This window comes from Pelmatolapia mariae, linkage group LG22 (genome assembly GCF_036321145.2).
Source record: "Pelmatolapia mariae isolate MD_Pm_ZW linkage group LG22, Pm_UMD_F_2, whole genome shotgun sequence".
In the NCBI taxonomy this organism is placed as follows: Eukaryota; Metazoa; Chordata; class Actinopteri; order Cichliformes; family Cichlidae; genus Pelmatolapia; species Pelmatolapia mariae.
In genome coordinates this window covers 4,385,025-4,411,802 of record NC_086245.2, presented here as the reverse complement: position 1 = coordinate 4,411,802, position 26,778 = coordinate 4,385,025, and the positions used below count along the sequence as shown (strand labels likewise).

Here is a 26,778-nt window from a genome sequence, read left to right as displayed (position 1 = left end):
GAATGAAAATCCATCCCTAACAACAAAACTAAGAACAAAAGCAACACAAGAGCCCATAAACACTGAAGCCCTCAAACACAGGGATGGAGTCAGGGATTGTGACAATTATCAGAGGCTTAAAACATTTCTGCCTTCCTCTCAGGTCACAGTCTCCCTGCTTCCTTTTCTTAATCACACCTACCAACCAACCCCTCCTTAATGTCACCGCTGTTAGTCGCTGGATCGTTTTTATGCACGTTCTACTTTTGCTTCTCATAGAAATATTGGTTTCAATTACATGCTTGTGAGTACAGACTGTAAATGAGGCCGATGATTTTACAGTACACTGACCTTTCCTACGTGACCACTAGAACCACACAGAGACACACAGAGACACGCATTAACACACGTTTGCATCAAAAAAATGTCAAACCTACAATTAAGAGAAGCATCTGCAGACTGTGGCTACATTTCTTATCACACAAGCTCTGATCCACGACATTCACATGCAGGATCAATGTGCTGGTTTTTACTTTATGACAAGTCTGGTATATAATAATTCAAACAACAAAGATGAAATTGCAGACTGTAACATTTGAGACTTTTTTTATTTGCTTTTTGCAAAACGAGTCTGAAATCAGAGACGTCTGAAAGTTAGAAACAACAAAGCAGCAGAGTTAAAATAAAAGACTCCATCAGACACTGCAGGAGTTTATATAGTCACATAAAAACTAAAGTAAAATCAAAATTTAAAGATAAAAACAGACACAAGTAAGACAGACGTTGTGTAAGAGAGAAGTGCAAAATGCATCCATAAATATTAAGTTTAATGAATGACTGCAAACACAGCCAGCTCTGACTTAAAAAAAAAGGTTTATAATCACTTTAAGTCTTTATTCTAAAAATATTTTCCAAAATAACTCCGTCTGTAAAATATCTGTAGTGGAGTAAAAAGTAATGACTAGAATGAAGTAGTGTTAAAGAAACGCGTCATTAAAATACCTCAGAAGATGTTCGGGGCAGAAACTCATTGATTTTTTTGTTAGTTATAGAAAATAAAAATACAGAAGCATTAAAACTCTAACATTTGTTTTATGCTTCCTAAAATATATTTAAATATTTAACAATGGAACAAAAAATTAGAAAACACAACAGTAAAGTTATGTTTGTTTGTTTGTTCATCATCACCTTTATTTATAAAGCACTTTAAAACAACCACAGCAGTCTAACAAGTGATCTGAACACAGAACAAAAGTTGGTCCCATTTCTTTAAAAAAAAAACCCCCAAAAGACAGAAATATTAACTTTCATTACATTTTTCAAATTAAAAGCTTTAAATATTAAACACCTGTCAGTCCTGCTTTTATTGACCTCGTCATTATTCATCATCACACAGTGAAACTCATACACACAGTCATACAGCAGATATTTCACACTTTTATTAAACATGAAATCAGTGTCATTAATTGTGTTTCCTGTTAACATTGTTACCCTCAGCTGCCTCACTCCAACATTAATGTTGATTCATTATTACTGTTTTCTAACTGCTCACCCTCATGATGGCGTGACGGTTAGCGTTAATGATAACACAGTGACGGTCTGTATGTTCCCAAACAAACATCTAATGTCACACATGAGTACCTGTGCCGTCAAAAATATGTCAACTTAAAGCACTGGTATATTTGTAGCATCATGTCAGACCAAACATGTTCTCAGGCTCTGAGCTGCTTTAAAAGTGTTTGGTTCAGTCTGTGACCTCCGTTCAACACTGACGTGCTCTCACATGTGTCACCGCTCCCTTTGACTCTCAAAGCCCTGAACTCACATTTTTAACTGACGACATTTCTTAAACTCTGATACTGCCCTGAGGCGTCAAACGCACTGCGGCTTTAAAAACATCCATCCATTTGCTTCTCCTTTTCGGGGTCGCGGGGAGCGCTGGAGCCTATCCCAGCTGCCATAGAGCGAAAGGCAGGGTACACCCTGGACAGGTCACCAGTCTGTGGCAGGGCTGACACACAGGGACAGACAACCATTCACACCTATGGGCAATTTAGATTAATCAATTAACCTATCCTTACAAACTGCATGTCTTTGGACAGTGGGAGGAACCCACACAAACACAGAGAGAACATCCAAACTTCATACAGAAAGACCCCGGCCTAATGGTGGAATTGAACTCAGGACCGTTTTGCTGTGAGGCAACAGTGCTAACCACCGTGCCACCATGCTGCCAGCTTCAAAAGCACACAAAACACCACAAAAGCTCATTTAAACACAACAAAGGCAGAAAAATGCAGAAAAAGCACCTTTGGTGCTATATAAATAAAATTGAATTGAATTGAGTTGGATGACCTGCTCTGCCCCCCACCCCCAACAGCAAACATGTGTTACATGAATCGTGATTAAAACACACATTATTATTACATTATTTTTCACAGATTATCCCTTAAAGCTTTCTTTAAGCGTGTTTCAGTTCAGCTCTTCGCATCTTTTGGTTTCTGTCACTTCCTCAGCCGGTCCGTCACAGTATTGTGTCCCCAGAAACACTGTAGTTGTGCTTTGTCTGCTTCTCCAGTGTTTTCTGTTTTCTGTTTGCTTTTTTGTTGAAGTTGGTCCTCTCAGGGCCACCGTAGATTTGGCTGCAGGGGGCATTAACAATTCTTTAAACCCATCCATTGAATTAAATGGAATTCCATTTAATGCTGATCCATCTGTAAAGTGCAACAAACCCCTGCAGTAAATGTTTGTGTTGTTTCGGTAAATCTGGTCCCACCGAGTCTCCATGTGCTTCTGTGGAAGCTCTGATCTCCTCTCGCTGCAGGACTCAGCCGGCTGGTTCTGATCCATCTGCAGGGACGAACGCAGCAGCGTTATTTTACATGTTCAGTTACTGGTAACCAGCAAAGCCCATGGATCAAAACTTTAGCTCAATTTGAGCAGTGATGCATCTCAGAGTCGGTTCGAGGTAAACAAAAAAGGAAGTTTGAGTTAAAAGAAACAGCTGGAGGAACAGTTTGAAACTCATCAGGTTAACTGGTCAGTGACATGAGCCAGCGTCCTCCTCCTCCTTCACAGGAGAGGTGAAGAAGAGCAGGGTGGAGTGGGTGGAGAAGAGTGTCAGGGTGATGGCAGCGCGAAGTTTAAAGACGGTGGTGAGACCTGCCACACCTCCAGGTGCATCAGTGCCTCTGGGTGTGGCAGCTGGCACATCTGGAATAGCTCCATCAGTGCTGACAGGTAGGTAGCTGTTAGAGCATCCAGCCAGACGATGTTTTCATGTTTCAGCAGGACGATGCTAAACCGCAGACTGCATCTACTCTTAGGAGAAGAGTCCACCTGCAGTCCACACCTCTGACCAGCTGTGAACATCTGGATCATCATGAAAGCAACAACAGGAGGAAGCAGAGTCAGGACAGCTGCTGTCCTCAGCTCAGAGGCGGCGACAGAGACGGTGATGGTGTCGTGCTATAACTCACTCTGAGCCTCATTCACTAACATGTGCACATGAAACATAAATACACTGTGCAGAAAACAAGCGCACACAAAACTGCACCTGGATCCATGAACCATGCACACCGCCTCACTGTGTGCTTCATGTTGTGAGCCTTCACTGTGACTTGTGCACGCTCGGAGGCAGTTACACATCTGAGGGCAGAGAAACGACACATGTATGGGCTCAAAATGTGGTCATAAATAATTTGTACTTGTAAATCAGTTTTGTATGTGTAAAAAGAATTTGTGTGTGTAAAAAGAATTTGTGTGTGCGTAAAAAAGATTTGTATGTGTGAAAAGAATTTGTGTGTGCGTAAAAAAGATTTGTGTGTGTAAAAAGAATTTGTGTGTGTGTAAAAAAGATTTGTATGTGTGAAAAGAATTTGTGTGTGCGTAAAAAAGATTTGTGTGTGTAAAAAGAATTTGTGTGTGTGTAAAAAAGAATTTGTGTGTGTGTAAAAAAGATTTGTATGTGTGAAAAGAATTTGTGTGTGCGTAAAAAAGATTTGTATGTGTAAAAAGAATTTGTGTGTGTGTAAAAAAGAATTTGTGTGTGCGTAAAAAAGATTTGTGTGTGTAAAAAGAATTTGTGTGTGTGTAAAAAAGAATTTGTGTGTGTAAAAAGAATTTGTGTGTGTGTAAAAAAGAATTTGTGTGTGTAAAAAGAATTTGTGTGTGCGTAAAAAAGGTTTTGTGTGTGTAAAAAGAATTTGTGTGTGCGTAAAAAAGATTTGTATGTGTAAAAAGAATTTGTGTGTGTGTAAAAAAGATTTGTATGTGTAAAAAGAATTTGTGTGTGCGTAAAAAAGATTTGTGTGTGTAAAAAGAATTTGTGTGTGTGTAAAAAAGATTTGTATGTGTAAAAAGAATTTGTGTGTGTGTAAAAAAGAATTTGTGTGTGTGTAAAAAAGATTTGTATGTGTAAAAAAGATTTGTGTGTGCGTAAAAAAGATTTGTATGTGTAAAAAAGATTTGTGTGTGCGTAAAAAAGATTTGTATGTGTAAAAAGAATTTGTGTGTGTGTAAAAAAGATTTGTGTGTGTAAAAAGAATTTGTGTGTGCGTAAAAAAGATTTGTGTGTGGACTTAGCCAAAAAAACCCTGCAAGTTACACGTACGAATTTTGACCCTATTTTTCTTCCTTTCATCTGATTGGTCAATGTCATGTCAATCACAAATGTAATAATCCAATCAGAGAACAGATGGGTTTGGCTGTCGGAGGGGCACTTTTTTTGAACTGCAGGTCTTTGAAGGGAATAAATGCCCTTTTACATGCCAACCCAGCGTTTTCCTTCATCACCACGAAGAAAACAGTCTGTGGTCGTCTGAGTTTGGTGATTTTTGTGCCACAGGTCTACGTGCTTAATACAGGGACTTCCACAGCCTTTTCAACAGCGCTGCGGACCGCGGGGGGGGGGGTCGGGCAGTGTTTTGGAAATGACAGTCTTCATTACAAAGCTTTCTTCATTATGAATTAGCATACATGTTTTTATTGAACATCTGAAGAACTAGCAAAACGAACTCTTGTAGAGGACATAAAGTCAGAGATAGAAACAACAAGGAGCAGGTGCATCTAGTACAGGTAGAGCTGCTGCAAAAACCCACAGAGCCCAGCAGCCAGCGCAACAAATTCTGTATCCTTAGCTTTTAGTTAGCAGTTAGCATTAGCAGCACATCCTGCGTCCAATGTGAAAGGACTTTTATGCTGCGCACTGTGACTCACAGCAATGGTCCCGGGTCAGCCCTGACTTTGTGTTAAACTAATCCTAAAGTAATGATGGTATTTCTAACCACTGACATACCACAACTTTATCCTTTCAACAGCTGCTGAAAGTTAGCGGACCTAGCTGCTATCGGATATTTACATAGAGATCCTCCAGCTTCAAACTGTATCACCCTTCAAGGACCTGCAGTTTAAAAAAGCGCCCCTCCGACAGCCAAACCCATCTGTTCTCTGATTGGATAGTTAAATTTGTGATTGACATGACATTGACCAATCAGATGAAAGGAAGAAAAATAGGGTCAAAATTCGTACTCGTAACTTGCAGGGGTTTTTTTGGCAAAGTCCACACACAAATCTTTTTACACATACAAATCCGGATTTACAAGTACAAATTATTTATGACCACATTTTGAGCCCATACACATGAAGCTAATAAAACATCTGAGCGTGCGTGCACACTACAGATTACTACAGGCTGTTAGTGAAGGAGGCCTGACCTAATGTGACTCAGTGCAGAACGATGAGAGAGAAACTCACTGTTACTCCTGACGAACATCATTCAGCTCCTGTGACTCTGGTGTCGGTGCGCTGCTCCTGCCTGCGAGCACAGACAGACAGCAAGTATTAAAACTCATCTGCTGTGTTTCTGCATGCATGCAGAGAAAACACACACACACACACACAGAGTGGGTAAATCAGATGCTTTTGTTTGATGGTCTGATTCTTGGCGCCATCACCACACTTAAAATCACCCGGTGCTGACACACGGGCTGTTCGTTCCACCTACCATTAATGCGCCTTCTATGTAGGACCAGCAGAATCACGCCTACACCGATGAGCACGAGCAGGAGTGCTGCCACCAGACCAATGACGGCAGATCCATCGTCATCAGGAACAGATAACATGCTGAGATCTAAACACACAAAACAAGAACATTAGTTTACGTTCGGTTCATTTTCAGTCGTGCTGCTGTGAAAATCACCTGTGCAGGTGAGGAACATGTGACCCTTAAAACTGAACAGAGCAGCTTATAAACAGACTAACAGCACTGCTCTCTTTACTGATGACTACACTGAGGGAAACAGCGCTCCCTTTGAATGTCAGGTGGTGCATGGTATTACACTGCTGTGGTGCTGAGGCAGGCCAGGCTGCATAAACTGACCAATCAGATGACAGGACAGGAACAAACCCACACAGTGAACAGCAGAGTCTGTTTCCAGCTCCAGTTAAAAGAACATTTTTAAAACCATGACAGTGTCTTACCCCAGCTCTTAAACAATCTCACACCGGTCGCCTCGTGAATGACCTCACAGCTGTACGGAGACGTGTCAGACTTTAAAACCTCCACGTACTCTCTCCTCTGGAACGTGTCGTCGTTATTGGGGAGAAGTCCTGAGCTATTCAAACCATCGTCTGCAGTCAGAACACGTCCGTTCCTCCTGATCGTCACTGTGACGTCTTTGGGGTAGAAGCCCGTGGCGAGGCAGGTGAGGACGATGTTTGTCTGCACTCTGGAGTTCTTTGCAAACACATGCAGATCAGGTGGAGCTGGAGGAGGACATGGAAAGTGATAAGTGTGTGTGTGTTGCTGCTGCTTGGTTTGAAGTTTATGTGGCGTTTGGCAAACTGTGTGTGAGACGAGGCAGACGTGGTGAGGCTCTTAGTTTGATGGTTTTTGTGTGTTTTGGTTCAATTTGTCTCAAAGGTGCGTGAAAGAGACTGAGTGACGGTGGAATATGAGCTCATCCACGTGGACGCTGACACTGCTTTGTACTTAATAACAGTTTAAACTGAAGTTTGCAGACGAGAATCAAAATCTCAGGTTTAAGTTTTTGAACTGATTTCCACACATGAAGCTGAATGTTATCAGTGATCAATGACATGATTGTGTTTAAACCTGCACAATAATCCATCAGTGAAGGCGTTTCTATAAAACTGACCAAGAACACAATAATTATGTCAGGTCATATTACCACAACTAATTCTATAAAGTCTATTAACAATGTTTAAAAATAACTAAATGATAATATTATTTTTATTTTATGACAAACATACATTTCTTTTTGAGCTGCTGTTGTCCATAATTCACAAACTTGCTCAGCCAATCGATGCACTCGTTCTCCAGGTATCCCTTGGTGTACTCTTTCAGCACCTGGACGCCGTCCCACTTCCTCTTGGTGGGTTCTGCCTCGGGAGTCGGAGCGACCCAGACTCCATTTTTATCATCGAAGGACAGGAAGTCGCCTCCGTCGTAGCTGTACATGTCCATGCCTCGGACAAACCTGAGCGTGCTGTCAGGCTGAGTTGCACCCTCACAGCCGTGCATCCACTGAAGAACATGGAGGTCTGAAGGGAGAACAGTGACAGAAATGAACAAGGTAACAGAAGAACAGAGATTCAGAGAGGACACCATGATGTGTGGGTCAAGATTAATCATTCACACTGAGAAACAACTTACTGTCTGAGTCATTCTGTCTCATTCGCTCCATCAGGATGCCGATGTTGACCTTGAACCACTGCTGCTTGCTCTTGCGGGACTGTGTGCCTTTATCCCAGTAATCAGCAGGTAAACGCTCTCTCATCCACTCCTGTCTGGGAACCTTTGCCTGATTCTCGCTGTCAAAGTAGTCGATCATCCTGTCGTCCAGCAAACCCATGGCTGTGAACTCGTGGATGCCCGGGAGGCCGACAGGTTTGGAGAACGCCGTGTAGATGTAAGTGAGGGAGTGAGTGTCTGAATGTCACAGAAGGAAATTTAATTAAACACATGTGAGAAGCATCAGCAGATCCGACTCATGTTTTTGAAATAGGCCTCTATTTACTGGGTGTGTTTTATGAAACATAAAAGACTTATCTGTTCACCTCAGCAGTAGGAACAGAAGCCTTACAGTGTTAAAAACAACTTTTCCCACATGCTACACTCCATAATTAACCTCAGTGTGTGAAGAGGACTCTCCATTTACATGCACAAACTGGAGTCTATTAGATAGATATGATACAAACCACTGCAGTGCAGTACCTGTAATACCTACAGCGTGCTCTAATTGCTCTAATAGGATATTATGGTCGACAGTATGGAACGCTGCACTGAGGTCTAGCAGGACAAGCACAGAGATGAGTCCACTGTCAGAGGCCATAAGAAGATCATTTGTAACCTTCACTAAAGCTGTTTCTGTGCTGTGATGAGCTCTGAAACCTGACTGAAACTCTTCAAATAAGCCATTCCTCTGCAGATGATCTGTTAGCTGTTTGACAACTACTCTTTCAAGGATGTTTGATATGAAAGGAAGGTTGGAGATTGGCCTATAATTAGCTAAGACTGCTGGGTCTAGAGATGCTTTTTAAGTAAAGGTTTAACTATCAGATGATATGCAGGGTCTGAGTGTGTTCTGTTTCCAGCGGTGTAACACAGACTCATCTGCACATTAGCATCATAAGAACAATATTTAAACATTTCTGCGTCACTAGATTCATGCATGAACTGACGAGGCACCGCACGCTTCATTCAAAGGTGCTGCTGAACACGCTGCACACACACAACAGAACATCTGCACTGAACAATAAAGGAAGCAGTGAAAACTCTTCCTGCTTATTTTAAACCAAACTCTCATCATCAAGCATTAGTTACCATGGTGATGGAGCAGGTCAAACAAGGCGCTTTAGTGACCCAGAAAACTGTGACCGAGCTCAGCGTCAGTCGTTGATTATTAACCTTTATAGAGCAGCGCTCACACCACTTCCTCACACTGATCACAGATCAGTTCTAAAAGTAGAAACAAACTAACAGCAGAGTGTCGTCTCAGTGCTTTTAAAGCTTTAAACTTCTGTTTCTGTAAACCAGACCTTCAGACAGCTGCTTCAGGTGGAGCAGTGAGGTGGTGCCACCACACAGACTGGTGTCATGTTACTGCTGCACAAACTGACACCTCTCTGACCTGTGCACGAGCCCGTGTGCTGCTTCAATCCTGAGTCTGCTCTCTCTCTTTGTTTAAGCCTCTTTAGAAACCGACACTTCTCATTGGCTTCTCATTGGCACCGTTCCTCTTCACCCTCTACACTGCAGACTTCTCCATCAACTCCCCACGCTGCCACCTACAGAAGTTCTCTGACGACTCTGCCATAGTCGGCCTCATCACAGGTGAGGACGACTCAGAGTACAGACAGTGGACTCTGGACTTTGTGGACTGGTGTCAGCAGAACCAGCTGCTGATCAACGCCGGGAAAACCAAGGAGTTGGTGGTGGACTTCCGGAGACGCAGACCCACCACACTGACACCGGTGAACATCCAGGGAGTGGACATTGAGATAGTGGACTCGTATAGGTACCTGGGTGTTCACCTGAATAATAAACTGGACTGGAGCCACAACACTGATGCTCTTTACAGGAAGGGTCAGAGCAGACTCTACCTGCTGAGGCGGCTGAGGTCATTTGGAGTACAGGGAGCGCTTTTAAAGACCTTCTATGACTCTGTGGTGGCATCTGTCATTTTTTACAGTGTGGTATGTTGGAGCAGCGGTTTATCGGCAGCTGAGAGGAAGAGGTTGGATAAACTCATCAGGAAGGCCAGCTCTGTTCTGGGATGCACCCTGGACCCAGTGCAGGTGGTGGGAGACAGAAGGACTCTGGCCAAAATAACATCTCTGATGGACAGAGTCTCCCACCCCATGCATGGAAATGTTGCTGAACTGCAGAGCTGCTTCAGTGACAGACTGCTGCATCCTCCATGCATGAAGGAGCGTTTCCGCAGGTCCTTCCTCCCTGCAGCTGTCAGACTGTACAATCAGAACTGCTCCCAACAAACATAGATGTTTACATCAGCACTGTAACTGCAATAAGTTAATTAACCAAGTTGCACTACAACCTGGTTTGCCTCTTATCTGTAGTTATTTTTATTTAATTTAATAACTGTACAATACTCTGTATATAGTAACCATTGTCCTTAATGTAAATATTTAAGAAAAATTGTGTATGTTTCTGTTCTGTGTCCTGTGTACTGTTTGTTTGTATATGTGTCTTTTTGCTGCTGTTACAACCAAATTTCCCCTTGTGGGACAATTAAAGGATTATTCTATTCTATTCTATTCTATTCTATTCTAAACCGTTGGTGATTTCCTTTTTCACGTTTCCTGCCAGCGAGGCGCGGTCGACGAAACTGCAGCTGTGAACGGAGCCGAGGTACCGATACTGATCAGCCTTCATCTGTATTTTACTCAGACTGTGTGTGTGTGTGTGTGTGTGTGTGTGTGTGTGTTGAATCCAGCAGTGACAGCTGTTCTTCAGAGTGTAGAAAGTGTTGTGGGCTCCAGGTATCTGTGCACATGATGTTTTTCAAAGACTTCCTTCATTATTTTTATTTTGAGCTGCTAGTTTTCATGTTTTCTTGGGTAAAGTTGAATCAGTATCAAGTATCAATATCAAGTCAGTCTGAGTTTGTATTTCAAAATAATTGCACTTTGAGATTGTACAGAAATTCAAATGGCTCTTATTTTGAAATTTCTGTGTGTTTTTATGTGTAATGTTTTCACTTATATTGGTAAATAGACTTCAGTGAACAGGATTTACACAGGCGTTATATAACATTTGAAAAATAGTTTTTCAAGTATCTTCATAACTCTGTTATTGTACCGACATTAATACCAACCCTGAGCTACTGTCATATTTGTTGCACTGTCAGCTGCACAGATTACTCTTAAACATACATTTTTAATGCCAACAAGATTATTTTAAAGGATATATGAAAGTCACTTTGCCAAAAACTGACTGTAGCTTCGACCTTGTTGTTTGTGGCTCAAGGTGACCGGATATCATCATGAGGGAAACATCTGACATATAAGATATTTATAGCAGTTTAAATAGGAGCAGCACAGCAGCGGTAACACTGTGAGAGTGTTCACTGTCAGTCTGTGTCACCTGTTTCTGTTTATTGTGGACATTTATGTGTTTCTGCAGTCTTTTTGTAGTTTGTCACCTTTACCGTAACACACAGTATATACACGCAGGCCTGTGCGCTGTGAAATATTCACGGGTTATTTCCGGGTTCGTGGGCACTTGTTTCCACATCACCGCTCAGAGAAACGGCGTGGGAGTGGGACCCCGCTCTGTTCACGACGTTTAGTCGGGAAATAACGTGAAAATTCAAGTTGAACTGACGTCACGAGCGCGGCCGCCGTTACCGTGACGTCATTTCTAGATGTCGGCGTTAAAGTTTGAAGTTACTTCCTCGTCTCTGTATCGATCAGGATGAAAATTAATCTGATCTGAACTTTATCGATGAACAGACCGATAAAAATAAATAAAATAAAGGCGCGAAACCAAACGGACGTGTCTGTGCGCGTGCAGCTGATGCTGAATGAGTTAGCCACGTGTTACCACGCGCACAAAGGCTAACCGCTGCGTCTCCACAGTAACCGTCACACGTGTCTCGGTAAAGACTCTGTCCGTCGCCCTCCGGCTCGGTTCTGATGCCGGTCGGTAGACTCCGGGCTCTCATTGGCTGAGCTGGTGTCTCAGGCTCGTGCCCGGCTCAGGTTCACCCTCTTTGTTTCTCAATAAAACAAAGCGACCCACAGACACGCGGGACTAACGGCACAGCTTGCTTTAACCCGCCCGGTGTTAGAAACGGGGACTCACCGGCGCTCTCCGTTAGTCCTGGACCCCACAGCAGCAGAAAAGCCACGATGAACATTTTAAATCCTTTTAAAGCCTCAGCTCGCTGATCACACCGAGTTTATCCGAGTTCACGCTGCGTGTCCGACAGAGAGATGCTCTGAATGAGGCAGCGCAGTCACACAGCCCACGGGGGAAAGTACCCTCTACACTAAGTGTGCGGATGACAGAAGTATAACTGAAAGATGAGTTATGTGTGGAACTTGCTGAGTTTAATTAACCTTTAATGTGAAACCCTTTCTATTTATAACGCACATTTAAAACAGAAGATGAGTTTTATTTTTAGGTCATTTAAATTTAAGTGACTGTGGTTCAAAGATGTAAAATGTTTATGACATTTTAAAATCTTCTGTCCAGGTCTGTTCTCAGGATGTTGTTTCTATTTCTGTGGGTTTCTGGTAAAGGTTTATTATATTTGATGTAAACCCATGTGATGACTAAAGTATCATTTTAACCACACTCAGTAAGCCGGGTCAGGATGGACGGAGTGAGCGAGGCAGACCGGGATGAAGCCGTGGAGGTGGAGTCACACTTCCTGCTGTCAGGAGAGGAGGAGGGCCCTGTGGCGAGAGCTGGGAGGACAACATCCAGGTTTGAGGAGCCTGAGAAGGAGCAAAGTCCCCCATGGATGAGCAGTGTCGTGCACGCCCGGACTCGGAAGTCCTGGCTTTGATTCCCAGCTGTGAAACACGACTCCGACCTGTGAGGAGGATCGTCTTCCCGTGACGGTCGTGGTGCAGAGGGTTTTATTACTTTGGCCTCCATCAGAGACATCCACATCATTCCTTCCTCTGATGGTCTGCCTGATCTGGGAGAATCTGGCTCGACTTATTGAACTGGCTAAAACCAGGAAGCAGCAGCCAACATGAATCATGCTGTGAGCGCAGATTCAGCTGTAGAGCCCTCAGACACGAGCACCGCCCTCTGGTCTGTGACCTCTGATGTTTCCTCTGAAGCCTGTGTGATGTCATCAGAGGAGCAGCTGTTTGGTGGTTGTGGGCAGCACGCTGCTGTTTTCATGTTTCATTAACCAGTTTCAGCTGAAACTGAATTTAGATGTGGAGCTCTCAGACTCGTGTCAGAGGACACACTGACAAACTTCCACAGACCCAGGCTGGAGCTCTGATTGGTCGTCTGCTTTAACCTGTACTACAAAGCTAACACACACATGTAGAAAATAACACGTATGAGAATGAGAGCGGAGTCTGTCACGGTAGGCTAGCTGACTGTAGCTTAGCATGTGAGCACGTCTCTCTGACCCTGTAATGAACACGTGGATGACAGACTACATAAGACTGTATGTAATTCAGAGACTGAAGAATCTAAAACAGTAAACAGAATATGACAAATATGCCTAAAAATATTTGATCTTGCTCAAAAAGTCAAATAAGAAAAACACTGACAGAACATCTACAGTGTGCCGTGACGCTGTGCTCCTCACCTGGAAGCTCGGCGCTCCAACACCGACGCTTCAGAAAGAGCTCAGTGTTTGTAAAGCTGCTGAGCTACACGTGTTTAAACGGGGTTTTAACAGGAAGCTGCGACGTTTGGTACATAAGAACAAATCTTTATTCATAAAACACTTTAAAACAACCACAGCTGATGGAAAGTGTTGTACACACCGAGTAATAAAATTACATCAGATATAAATAAAAGCCAAATAAAAGAAAAAAGTTAAATAATAAATTTGTTTTTCGTGTAATTAAATTAGTTATTAATGAAGTCTCTCTGAGGTCAAAAATCAAAGAATAAAAATGTGTTTTAAACGTGGACAGTGAAGGGGCCTCTCTAATGTGCAGGGGTAAGTTATTCCATCATTTAGAAGTAGGGCTGGGTATCGTCACTGATTTCTAGAATCGATTCAATTCCGATTCACAAGGTCCCGAATCGATTCGATCCACGATTCGATTTAATTCGATTCAATTCAATTTGAATCTGGGAAATTTTGACAGTCAGAAATATTATAATTCAGATCAGTACATTTACATATTTTTGTATCAATAAAAAGGAAGATGACACACACAAGACTTTATCAAAGGTGTGAGCGTCACAGCAGATGCCTTTGTGTCAAAGTAGCTGAAGATAAAACACAGAAAAACATGAAGGTGGTTTTCCTGGCCTGGGATTTTATAAAAATATTCTGCAGTACATCAAAAACGAAAGAAAACCATTAATCAACATATGAACGTTACCTCTGACGTTACAGCGGTTTTATTAGAGACACGGCTAAGCGTTTTGCATTTTGCATAATTTTAAAAAGTTTAAATTGGTTCAGTATTGAACAGCAGAAATGAGGTTTTCTTTTCTGAAGAATGTAAAAGGGGAAAAAAACAGCGGCCGACAGCGCTGTAAACAACAGTAGACTTGAGAGAGAGAGCAAGAGAGAGAGAGAGAGCGAGCTGTGCATGAAGTGTGGTGGAAGCAAAACAGTAAAAGTCAGAGTGAATTCGTGACGATGTTTATGTGAAGCGTAGTTTGGATCTTCTTTTGCCACTGGTTCGGTCAATATTGTTTGGAGAGAGATCAAACTAACAGCTTTAGAATCAGCGCAAAAAGGGCGTGAACACAAAGCGCTACCCGCCGACAGATCAGAATCAGCGAGCTGTCGGCTTTCAGCCCCGACCGTGAGAAAGGCGACATCTCACTGATTCTGATCCGCGGGTCGCGCTGTGTGTTTAAGTCTTTGTGCAGAATCCGTGTTCCTGCTCTCATTTACTGTCTTAGCTGTTTGGTACTCCATATTTGGTGGTTGTTGAAATTTTGTGAGAATTCACCAGAGATTCTGGCGTTTCGGCCAAAATAAATTTATATTAAAAAATCGATTCAGGATTTTAATGAATCGATTTTACGTTATCCAAGCCAGAATCGATTTTAATCGATAAATCGATTATAAAAACCCACCCCTATTTAGGAGCCACAACAGAAAAAGCCCCGCCCCCTCTGAGCTTCCTCCTGATCTCGGTACTTCCAGGAGCAGCTGGTCAGCTGACCTGAGAGGTAGCAGGGTGTGTGAGGATGAAGACGCTCGGAGAGGTAAGGTGGGGTGAGACTGTGAAGGCGTTTAAAAACAAACATGAGAATTTTAAAATGAACAGGCAGCCAGTGAGGCCAGCACAGGGTTATGTGCTCTCTTACCAGTTCCTGTTAGCTCTCAGCTGCAGGCGTGAGAGCAGCGACTGACTGACCCAAACACTGGGTGAGTTACAGTCGTCCACACGGGAAGAAATAAAAGCATGGATCACTGTTTCCAAGTGCTGCCAAGAAAGAAAAGATTTCACTGCTGCCAGTCGCCTTAAATGATAAAAACTGGACCACTGCTCTGATTTTAGCCCAACTTAAAACCAAAGTCAGTAACAACAGGTCTAAAATAAACTTCCAGGAGTCCCAAACCTACAGAGGAGGCCTCACAGGGACCACTGGGTCCAAACACCAACATCTCTGTTATCTTTTCATTCAAATGTAAAAAGTTCAAAGCCAACCAAGCTTTAATGTCATCTAGAGAGAGGTTTTATGGAGACGCCATCCTTCTGCTCTTCTAAGGATGGAACCCAGAGGCCATAACTATAATAAAAACAGCAGTGGGCCGAAATCCCGGGACACAGATCCTAATGGCTCCTGAGTCCATGTTTGTGTTCTCTGGGATCATGGAAGTAAAACATAAACCCAACAGGGTTGTACACAACACATGGAAGCAGCTTTTACATAAAAGATTGTAACACATTTTAAACATTTTTAAAATACTTCCTCCCACCTGGTTTGACACTGAAACTTGATGAGCGATCAGGCTGCGACTCTGAGCTGTGAACAGTTCCTCAGGCTCTGATGTTACGATCCATCGTCTTTAAAAGCATTTTGTCACATTTATATGAAGATCGAGCAGATTTAGAACATATTTTATTCCTGCTGCTGCACAAACCTGCTGTAAGAGTTTGGTTTGATCCCCCTTTTTACCGAGGAAATGTCTCAAACTTTCTTACAGCAGGCTCGTTTAAATGTCCCTGTGATGGAGGTTCAGCTTAAAGGGGCAGGAACACTTTTTTAAACCCATGTGTTGGATTCAGAGGAGTCACAGGACTCTGGCTGTTAGCTCCAACATCTGTAAGGATGAAAGAAATATTAGTTTATATGCTCAGGTACTCAGAATCATCAGTGTCTGCCTGCTCTGGCATCTTCATGCAGTCTCTTTGATAAATCCTTTTACATCCAAGTCTAAAGTTTAAAGTGTGAATACAATGAGAATGCAATGATTTGAACTCATATTCAGAAAGCAGGGAGCTGCTGAAACTGGACACTGCATCAAAAACAGATGTGATTCTTTTTGATTGTTGGGGTTTCTCTGTGTTATTGCAGGCTCTTTGGATTACAGTATTAAGCCCACTGAGGAGACTGCTGGTTTGATGCGGTGCTGTATTTAAAAAAAAGCTGAATACAAAAATGAAATAATGAGATCAGTGCACGAGCTTGTATGTGCACATACAACATAAATACACTGTGCAGAAAACAAGCGCACACAAATCTGCCCCTGGATTCATGAAACATGCACACCGCCTCATTGTGTGCTTTATGTTATGAGCCTTCACTGTGACTCGTGCACGCTCGGAGGCAGTTACACATCTGAGGGCAGAGAAACGACACATGAAGCTAATAAAACATCTGAGCGTGCGTGCACACTACAGATTACTACAGGCTGTTAGTGAAGGAGGCCTGACCTGATGTGACTCAGTGCAGAACGATGAGAGAAACTCACTGTTACTCCTGACGAACATCATTCAGCTCCTGTGACTCTGGTGTCGGTGCGCTGCTCCTGCCTGCGAGCACAGACAGACAGCAAGTATTAAAACTCATCTGCTGTGTTTCTCCATTACTCCTGATGAACATCATCTCGCACGGCCTGAGAGCACACACAGGAAATATAGAAACAACTGCTGTAACTGCTTTTGGTGTGCATTCATCATTATAGACAAAAACACTCAACACACTCCTGCTATAAACCAGGAGTAGATTTATACAAACACAACTTACTAACATGACCGTTAGACCTGCTAATCATTTTCAAGCCAAACTTTGGTGTCTAACAGAGATTTGAGTTGACAGCAGATAAATGTTGTCTTCAGACTGACAGATGAGGAAACTCAGGCCCCTCTTCTGTGGAACCAGCTTCCAGTTTGGATTCAGGAGACAGACACTACCTCTACTTTTAAGATTAGGCTTCAAACTTTCCTTTTTGCTAAAGCATATAGTTAGGGCTGGACCAGGTGACCCTGAATCCTCCCTGAGTTATGTTGCAATAGACGTAGGCTGCCGGGGATTCCCATGATGCACTGGGGGTTTCTTCTTCACTCACTATGTGTTTATACACCTCTCTGCATTTAATAATAGTTATTATTAATCTCTGTCTCTCTCACAGCATGTCTTTATCCTGTCCTCCTCCAACTAGTCGCAGCAGATGGCCCCGCCCCCCACTGAGCCTGGTTGAGGAGTTTTTCCTTCCCACTGTCGCCAAAGTGACGCTTGATTCTTGGGGTTTCTCTGTGTTATTGTAGAGTCTTTATTACAACATAAAGCACCTTGAGGCGACTGCTGTGATTTTCCAGTATATAAAAACTAAACTGAATTAAACTGTGTTAAACACAGACGTGTGAGTATGAACAGTTAGTAACGAGCTACAGTTATTAACCAGTACACCAAACCTTACCATTTGTTGAGGTTTTTTTATACAGAACCAGGAGAACCGCGGCGACACCGACGAGCACGAGCGAGACGACCACAGCAACAACGAGGATGTGAACTGAGCTTCCTTCAGAGTCTGGGAGACGATCGTCTGAAACACACAACACTGTGTTTGTTACTGTGACACAGTTTAATGACACAAATCATGAAATCACCTGTGCAGGTGAGGAACATGTGACCCTTAAAACTGAACAGAGCAGCTTATAAACAGACTAACAGCACTGCTCTCTTTACTGATGACTACACTGAGGGAAACAGCGCCCCCTGTGGATGTCAGGAGGTACACGGTATTACACTGCTGTGGTACTGAGGCAGGCCAGGCTGCATAAACTGACCAATCAGATGACAGGATGGCAGTGCCCAGCCTGTGACACCTTAGCCTGTTTTGTGTGTTAGTAAAGGAAACCATGGATATAACTGACTGTGTTATATCCACATACTGGATACAGCAGAAGGTTTCTTACCCCAGTCCTTCACAGCATGCTCATCGGTCGCCTCGTGTCTGACCTCACAGCTGAACACAGACACGTCAGACTTTAAAACCTCCACGTACTCTCTCCTCTGGAAGGTTTCATCGTGATTTGGAAGAAGTCCTGAGCTGTTCAGGCCGTCATCTGCAGTCAGGACACGCCCGTTCCTTCTGATGGTCACTGTGAGCTCCGCTGGGTGGAAGCCTGTGGCGAGGCAGGTCAGCACCACGTTTGTATCCACTCTGGAAGTCTTTGCAAACGTGTACACCTCAGGCACAGCTGGAGGAGAAGATGTAATAAACAGCAGTTCATTGGTTAGCTGACATGGATCGTGCATGCTAAGACTTTTCATGTTTGTAGTAAATCAGTATGAACAGGTATCAGTGGTTTCTCTGCCAAACAAAGGAGAAATCCATCTGTCACTGAAACAGCAGCTATTTCATGTCTCACGTACATTTGAGCTTTTCTTTCCCATAATTCACAAACTTGCTCAGCCAATCGATGCACTCGTTCTCCAGGTATCCCTTGGTGTACTCTCTCAGCACCTGGACAGCGTCCCACTTCATTTTGGTGGGAAGTGCCTGTGGAGTCGGAGCGACCCAGACTCCATTTTTACCATCAAAGGACAGGAAGTCGTCTCCGTCGTAGCTGTACATGTCCATGCCTCGGACAAACTTCAGCATGCCGTCAGGCTGAGTTTCACCCTCACAGCCGTGCATCCACTGAAGAACATGAGGAGCTGAAGGAAGAACAGTGACAGAAATGAACAAGGTAACAGAAGAAAACTCCTCATTCACACTGAGAAACAACTTACTGGTTGATTCATTCTGTCTCATTCGCTCCATCAGGATGCCGATGTTGACCTTGAACCACTGCTGCTTGCTCTTGCCGGACTGTGTGCCTTTATCCCAGTAATCAGCAGGTAAACGCTCTCTCATCCACTGCTGTTTGGGAACCTTTGCCTGATTCTCGCTGTCAAAGTAGTCGATCATCCTGTCGTCCAGCAAACCCATGGCTGTGAACTGGTGGATGCCCGGGAGGCCGATAGGTTTGGAGAGCGCCGTGTAGATGTAAGTGAGGGAGTGAGTCTCTGAAAGTCACAGAAGGATATTTAAACACAGGGGAGAAGGGCAGGTGTCTATGAAGATCCATCCAGGCATTTAGGTTAGAATAAGCCAAAATGTTTATGTTGGCAGGACTTAGTTTAACATCTGGTCCGTTCACCTCAGCAACAAAGGGTGGCGTTCAAATATGAAACAAACCTTCAGGCCCAGGTTGTCAGATGGAGGAGTTTACACTGTCAGCAGAATCCTCACAGACACAGCAAAGGTAAATGGACTGGTTCTTATTATCTGTTTGAGCACTCGAAGCGTATCTTACCCAGGGATAGTTGGAAAGGGGGTTTGTGGTGTAGCGATCAATCACCAGGGTGTTCTGGGCAAACATGTCCTCAGAGGTCTGAAATAATCCTGTGGTGTCACAAACAGCGAGGCAGTTTGTGGGGGGGGGGCACATAGCAACATTCAGGCATGAAGCTAACACACTAACATGGACTCATCACCGGCTGCATCATCACAGACATTGTACTATAATTAATGACACCCTGAATAAAGAAAAACCTCTCTGTGTGCGCACTGCTGAGAAACAGGAGCTCGGTTCATTTCTGCTCTGCTTCAAAGTCTCAGCGTTACTGAGGAGCAACATGTGGAGCTGCCTGTGGACACAGAGGTTTAGAGGAGGATAACTCCTAAAAACAAACTCCCAGTCGCAGACAGAGGGCAGGATTTTTAGATTTGATGTCGTGGCATGTGCAGTAAACTGTGCGCCAAGTTTGTTGGACTCATTTAAATTATTTTCCTCCTGAAAGTGAAACTCTTACAAATACACCTGTCACAAGCCCGGCTGCAGACTTACTGCTGTCCATCGCTTTCAGTATCACAGTGACTCTGAGCCGCTCAGGAAATCCAGCAGGTTTTGTGCTGCTGCAGATGTGCATGACTCTTGTTTTTCACACAAACAACACGTTTCAGTGTGACCCGTTGTACAGTGGCGGTCCTAGCCCGTTTGTCGCCATGAGCGAACACGAACACGCTCGTTTCTCCTCCTCTTCTTTTCTCTTGTTTCTAAACTGAGCACCTGATGGCTTTGAACTTTTCTTGTCCATCTTGGTTTTCATTTTGCACTCCAGTGTGCACATCTATCCCCCAACCCGAGGATCACCACAACATAACCTAATAGACCTACACCTTAGTTCACAGATTCACTTTGTCTACAACCCAGGATTCAAATCATGAATCCATAATGGGCTTGGATTTACAACATTATGAATGAAATGTGCTCTATTTGGAAGCAGCCGGCCCCTCCCCTTTCGACAGGTTGTGTGTGAGACTTTAAATCATCAAACTGTAAAATATACATTTTAAACTGTTATTGATCCCTTCCTGGTCCTAAAGTGTATATTTATTTTCTTACTCTTCTTATATTTATTGTTTGTTTACTTGCACTGCTGTAACTGCAGCCTCGTCGTCTCGTCTCTCTATATACTGGACTGTATGTAGCAGAGATGACAATAAAGTTTACTTTGACTTCAGCAGCGAGCAGGCCAAGGGCGTAGATTTGGCATGGACGGAAGGCACATGTCCCCACCAATAATTTGATCTCCTCGAGTAAAGAAAAACAAACCCGATAGAAAAAAACCCAAAAACTATCTGTCAGCGTCTCATTCACCCAGCGGAGCAGAAAGAGTTAAATTACGTTCTCTACTGGAGTCCTGCCTCATGTGACAAATATAGCTAATGTGATTGGCTGGGCCTTTCAGGGAGCTCTGTTTTAGCAGTTTTTAGCAGCGGTAAGCCTGCACTGCGAGGACCTGCGAGGAGGAGAGGAGGATGGCAGCAAAGAGGAAGAATCTGGAATTTTTCAAAGAAACCTGTAAGTCACTTAAAGCCAAGTTCACTCAACGGTAAAATGTTGGTGACACAATAATTTCATCCTAATGGTACTGACATATTCATAGGGTTAATTTTTGAGACAAAATATCATGAGGTAGTCATGATTTTGCAAATATTCCACCTTGTAGTGCAGTTTGCACAAATTGTTTTAAAAATGCACTCACCCTACAAACATTACTGATGAGTCACGATCTGCACAAAGTGACAGAAACACTGAAGCAGCTCCACATTTTATTCTTATTGTCATGTATGTCCTATTTGTCAGGTGACAGAAGAACCAACACAAAGCTCAGAGAGTAATGGTGATACAAGATCACAGGTGGAATTGGATGATGACTTGTTGGTTCATGACTGTATTTGAAGCACATGTGTGACTGCATGTATTTGGATTGTCTCACTGTTATTTATCAGGTGACAGAGGCAGCTCTGCCATGTTGTAGCTCAGACAGAGGTGGAGAGGCGAGGTCACAGGTGACTGACTGATGATTTGGTGCTATAGATTAACGAGAGGAGAAGGTATGTGTTTGGCATTGAGTTGTTGTGTGGGACACCAGTAGTGCATGTCTGTTGCTGTAACAGTTCATGTTTAGAATAAGAAATCCCAGCTCACTGATTTGATCGGGGCAATAGGGCCTAAAATGTTGCATAATTTTGCTGAGAGATCTTTGACTTTGTGGTGATCTTAGATGAGTTTTATGGACAAAAACCAGCAGGTCATTCAGGCTGTATCCCAATTCAGGGTCTGCAGCCTTAACGGTCCACAAGGGCCGCGTACTCAAAGACCGCTAAGGCCGGAAGTACAAGGCTTGTGAAATGGGACGGTCTAGCCTCCGTCGCGCTGCCCAGGTTGCCTAGCAACCAAGATACTAACAGTGGAAACGTTTCATACAGCTTTGTTTGACAGAAATGAAGGAGAACATATTTTGTTCATTTGTTTCTACATGAGCTCTGTTTGATTAGTTGAGTATCTGAGGCTGAGACCACAGGACTGTAAAACATGATTGTTGGGCTTCATTTCTGTACTGAAGTCATTTAAGATTAGCTAGTAAATAAGAATTAGCTAATGTTGTTCATGAGACTAAAGTCATCTCACTTTTGTAATGTAAATATAATATGGCCAATATTAAAGTTATTATATTAATCATTATTAGTTAATACAGCAGTGAATGACTCTGTTTCAAATACTGAGCTGCAGTAAAGATTCAAGCTGCATTTATTTATATTTCCTGTCACCTTAAATCTTCACTCAAAGACAGGTTCCTTTGACACTGTATAAGTAAATGTATTATATATAAGAGACAAATATTGTTCTTTTAATATGTTGGCATTACTAAATTTCTCTCAGTGCTCACTTTAAATATCCATAAAATCATCACATTCTCTGTACGATTAAGGTCAACTATTGAACGGAGTATATATTAAAGGCTTTAAAACCAAGTTAGTACAAACGTCACTAATGTCACATAACTTTGCCGACATGTGACCAACAGTAATGTTTTAATGTTCTTCATTATTAAACATTTGCACATAAATAAGTGACAGAATATTCAGTACTTACTTTTGAAAGTTTACTCTTCAGCCGTTTTATTTCGGCAAAATTATCCACACTCACTGCCGCGCTATGCATTCTGGGATATGTTGGGCCACGAAGTCTACACTGCCACATCCTTAAAATTCAGGGCAATGAAGGACGCATTTGAGGCCGCATTTCGAGCAGCCTTTGAATTGGGACAGCCTTTGTCGCGTCGCTGTGACGTAATCGGCCTTAAAATGCGGCCTTTAAGGCTGCAGACCCTGAATTGGGATACAGCCTCAGTGTCCCCTTAGTGTTAATGTATCAGAGATGTTGGTGTACTATAACTGAAGTAATGTTGTTAAGTCCTTAAAGTCATATTCTTTTATTGTCATGACTGTATTTGAAGCTATTTTTATTTTTGTATGATACCTGATTTATATGGAATATGGCTGAAGTAAACTAAAGCCTAAAATACTTTAGTCAGTCATTTGTTTAATAGTAATTTAACATTATATAATTCACATATAAAAATATGAACTGTAATTTTAAACGGTTTAAAAGCATGTAGAATAGCATATGTAGGCAAGTATATTTCTCCTTTTTAAAAAAAAAATCAAGAAGCAAAGACAAAAAGAAAAAAAAAGAAACAGGGCAGGGTTCAGTGGTTGAATCGTCCGTCCCCACCAGTGCCAAAACCAAATCTACGCCCTTGGAGCACGCGCTCTCGCGCTCACTTTTCCTGTATAAAATTTAGAAAAAACATCGGTGTAAATTATAACTCTGTGTCATGATGTCTGGTGTTTTCGTGTTTGTTGGTTTGTTTTTATTTTGTTGTATTTTGCGAGCTGGTTATTAGAGAATCCCCGCCGTCCCGCCCTCTCCTGCCTGGGCCTGGCTGATGTCAGGGCAGCGTGAGTACGAGGACAGCCATCCCTGCCCTGTGCAACCGTCCACGTCGCCCGTATCAAAAACCGCTGGCGCCTTTGTAGTCCATCTTTTTCACACTGTAGTTTAAGGATTTCAGCAGAGGCTGGTGTGAGGATTTTTCCTAACGAGGAAAGGAGTTTAGCAAAAGGAGGCGTTTCTGGGACGCAGCCCTGTGGTGAAAGCTGCTGACGCATCAAGTTCATCAAATAAAACCGAACTCAGATTCAGGGGGAAATAAGTTAAAGCAGTGCACGTGGACGTCTGCTCACAGTCACGTGATAACCATTACTGCCTTGAACTGGTTCTTTGCAATAATCTGATCCACGTTTGTCCTCGTGCATCCAGCCGTCTGTGGGACAGACAGCAGGGAGAGACAGACGCCCACGCTGTCGGGATTTACTGTGACCCACCCACTCTCTCTAACACCCTTTTCAATAAAACACAAACATCGTGTAGAATATAAACTTCATCGCCATCGTCCTACTGCAGCATAACTTTGACCAACTTTGAGAGCTGTGACTCACCGCGGCTCTGCGTCGGTCCCGGGCCCAGCAGCGCAAAAAGTGCCAAAGTGAACATTTTAGATCCAAGCATGGTCTCTGCTCGTTATTGAGCTGAAACCAGTGCTACGCCAGCGTGGACGGAAAACACCCAGAACTCTGCGCTGATGGCCCGGATGGATGCAGGCGGGGTGGATCGTTGGAGACAAGTCTTTCAGCCAATCACAGCTTGGGATCTTTCCCGACTAGCGGGCAGTCACAGACAGATGCATGGACGGGAGGATGTCCGGGACTTCTCGTCTTCCAGCCTCCAGCAGGTCAGGTGTGACTTCCTGTTTCCACGGCGACCCCACAGCACTCCTCAGACTCTGAGCTGACCACGTAACCGCGTCACTCGTTTCACCACAAAGATCAACCCTGATTCTGCTGGCTCACAGCTGCTCTTCTCTTCCTTCCTCTGAGCTTCGTGTCTCAGCACCAGGAGGAGGACCCAGCCGCCGTCCCCTCAGGACCCCGGCTGTGAGCGTGGCCGCCCGACGGATCCACACTGAGCAGCGCAGTCTAAAGCATAGACTGGATATAAAAGATGGACATTTGGCAGTTTGTGAGGCTTGTTTGGAGCATTTTAATAAATGAGGAGTGACAGACTTCAGACGGGTGATGATCTCACTGGGTTCATTCTTCAGTCCTGGAGCTCGCTGCTTTTTTCAACATGTATTTTTCATATTTTATATAAAAAGACTTTACTGATGAGGAAAGACTGCAGAAAAATGTGTCCAGAGACGCTCTGCACAAACACCGTCCACACAGTGAGGCATGCAGTCACAAACAGAGCTTTCACTGTAACACAGTGTAATACGCTGCCCCTCCCTCTCGCCCCCACAGGGAAGCATGAACCGCGTCTTTGTTCTGCTGCTTTAAGGTCAGCATTGGAGGACGTCCCACGATGCACTGGGCGGTTCTTCTGCACGCCCCTCTTTTAACTCTCAGAGCTTCGTTCTGAGCGATGACCTCAGGGTGCTGCTGGAGATGTTTGGATGTAAACGTTCACGGATGAAACGTGACTACATGAAAGCTCTGCTCCGTGTCTCCTGCTCCATATTTTAAATATTCTAGTATCAAAGAACTTTGTTACGTCTACTCAGCTGATTGTGGATGTTAATCACGTTGTGCCTCTCTGGAGCTTGACTCTGACACATGACTTCATTTAAACACTTTTATTTCCTGTGAACTGAGCGGCTTTAATAACACATCAAATAGTGCAAATTTAGTTTTAGATCAATATGATATTATTGATATTTTTATAAATTAGATCCTTTATAAAGTAATTTTGTGGTATTTTTGAAACAAACATGCATAAAATTATAAAACTATTAATGAATTTCAGAACTGTATAAAAGCTTTCTCTGCATTTAGTTCATATGTTTTTGCTTCATAAATGTGTGTTTGTACGGTCAGCATCATCTCTGGGCCCTTGGAGATAAATAAAGTGTCTCTGACTGATAAATGATGAAAACTGATATTTTTAATGATAAATCTTTCATTCCAGCTCAAATACTTGTGGAAACACTGACTGACAGCCTCTAACATGTTAAACAGTTTCCTGATGCGTTCAACTGAAACGAGATGACATCAATAAAAAAACAATTTTTTATTGATCACAAAATATGAATCATGATCCTAGTATGCTTTTTGTATAAGAACTTAAACATGCTGTGAACAGAGATTACGGTTCATCATGAGTGTAGCTTAACTTTATTCCTCTTTAAACCACTGACAATATGGCACCGTGAAAACTATAAAGATGCACAAACAAATGCCATTATAACATTTAAGTAGAACGTGCAGAAATGTTCACATTTTACTATATAGAAAATTATTTTGATGAACTCAAATCGTGACATTGACATAAATTAATAGTTTTTAAACAATTTATGTCACAGCATTTAACAAATTAAAATAAAGACAACCTGTCTCTTAAATACATAAACAATCCTTTGCAATCATTAAACCTCTTTCTGCTTCCAAGGGTGCTAATCATGCTGAACCAGCAGCAACCTCCTCCATGCGCATCTCTTAGCCAGTCTTTCCACACCACAAACAAATGACATGCATATACAATAAAAAACAAATTCAACTACATTGTGTAAACTTTCAAAGTTATAGCATGTGACAGATATGCAAAACTATGTATTTTATTTGAGTATTTTCAAAAAATAAAGGTTTTTACTCACTCTGAAGCAACGTGTTTGTGTCGTCTCACTGAGAACAGAACAGGAAGTCTGACACAATAAAAGCGGAAGTGCTAAGGTACTCTTCAAAATAAAAGCGCACAGTAAATTGGCTTCGCCGGCATTTACAATGAGGAGTCGACTTTGTGCTGTAAATGCATTTAAACTGTATTCTGGAAAACAGAAAAACCCTTAAAAATGACTGTTTGAAGAAGAAGCAGCTTGAGTAATGAAATAAGACCATCTGAGGTGTGAAGGTACAGCTGTTGGCAGGACACAAACACAGGACTCACAAACACAGGACACACAAACACAGGACTCACAAACACAGGACACACAAACACAGGACACACAAACACAGGACTCACAAACACAGGACACACAAACACAGGACACACAAACACAGGACTCACAAACACAGGACTCACAAACACAGGACTCACAAACACAGGACACACAAACACAGGACACACAAACACAGGACTCACAAACACAGGACTCACAAACACAGGACTCACAACACGGGAATTTAACTGAAAACAGCTGATTTATTGATGAAATATTTCTTCACATTTACAGAAAACTAACCT

The 26,778-nt window shown here is 42.9% G+C and overlaps 2 protein-coding genes across 2 annotated transcripts; both read right to left on the bottom strand.

The window, feature by feature from the left end:
* Positions 1-5,733: 5,733 nt before the first annotated feature.
* Positions 5,734-12,643, bottom strand: LOC134619922 (H-2 class I histocompatibility antigen, Q10 alpha chain-like). The gene is made up of 7 exons (XM_063465689.1): positions 12,319-12,643; positions 11,828-11,905; positions 7,655-7,930; positions 7,252-7,542; positions 6,460-6,744; positions 5,984-6,109; positions 5,734-5,794 (listed from the first exon to the last, which is right to left on the bottom strand). The coding sequence occupies exons 1-7, from the start codon at positions 12,641-12,643 to the stop codon at positions 5,736-5,738; spliced, it is 1,440 nt and encodes a 479-aa protein (XP_063321759.1). The 3' UTR covers positions 5,734-5,735.
* An 819-nt stretch (positions 12,644-13,462) lies between these two features.
* On the bottom strand, positions 13,463-25,704 carry LOC134619730 (H-2 class I histocompatibility antigen, L-D alpha chain-like). The gene is made up of 7 exons (XM_063465560.2): positions 23,982-25,704; positions 18,878-19,153; positions 18,518-18,802; positions 18,058-18,342; positions 17,559-17,684; positions 16,611-16,671; positions 13,463-15,959 (listed from the first exon to the last, which is right to left on the bottom strand). Exons 1-6 carry the CDS (start codon positions 24,049-24,051, stop codon positions 16,613-16,615), a joined length of 1,101 nt encoding a protein of 366 aa, XP_063321630.1. The 5' UTR covers positions 24,052-25,704; the 3' UTR covers positions 13,463-15,959; positions 16,611-16,612.
* Between the last annotated feature and the right edge of the window lie 1,074 nt (positions 25,705-26,778).

Coding starts and splice junctions, on each gene's coding strand:
- LOC134619922 (XM_063465689.1), bottom strand. CDS start 12,643: ATGTGGATGTCTCTGATGGAGGCCAAAGTAATAAAACCCTCTGCACCA. Junction 6,745..7,251: donor ACAGCAGCTCAAAAAGAAAT/GTATGTTTGTCA, acceptor GTCCTCCTCCAG/CTCCACCTGATCTGCATGTG. Junction 5,795..5,983: donor ACATAGAAGGCGCATTAATG/GTAGGTGGAACG, acceptor CTGTGCTCGCAG/GCAGGAGCAGCGCACCGACA.
- LOC134619730 (XM_063465560.2), bottom strand. CDS start 24,051: ATGCTTGGATCTAAAATGTTCACTTTGGCACTTTTTGCGCTGCTGGGC. Junction 17,685..18,057: donor GCATGCTGTGAAGGACTGGG/GTAAGAAACCTT, acceptor TGTGTGTTTCAG/ACGATCGTCTCCCAGACTCT. Junction 16,672..17,558: donor TAAAAAAACCTCAACAAATG/GTAAGGTTTGGT, acceptor CTGTGCTCGCAG/GCAGGAGCAGCGCACCGACA.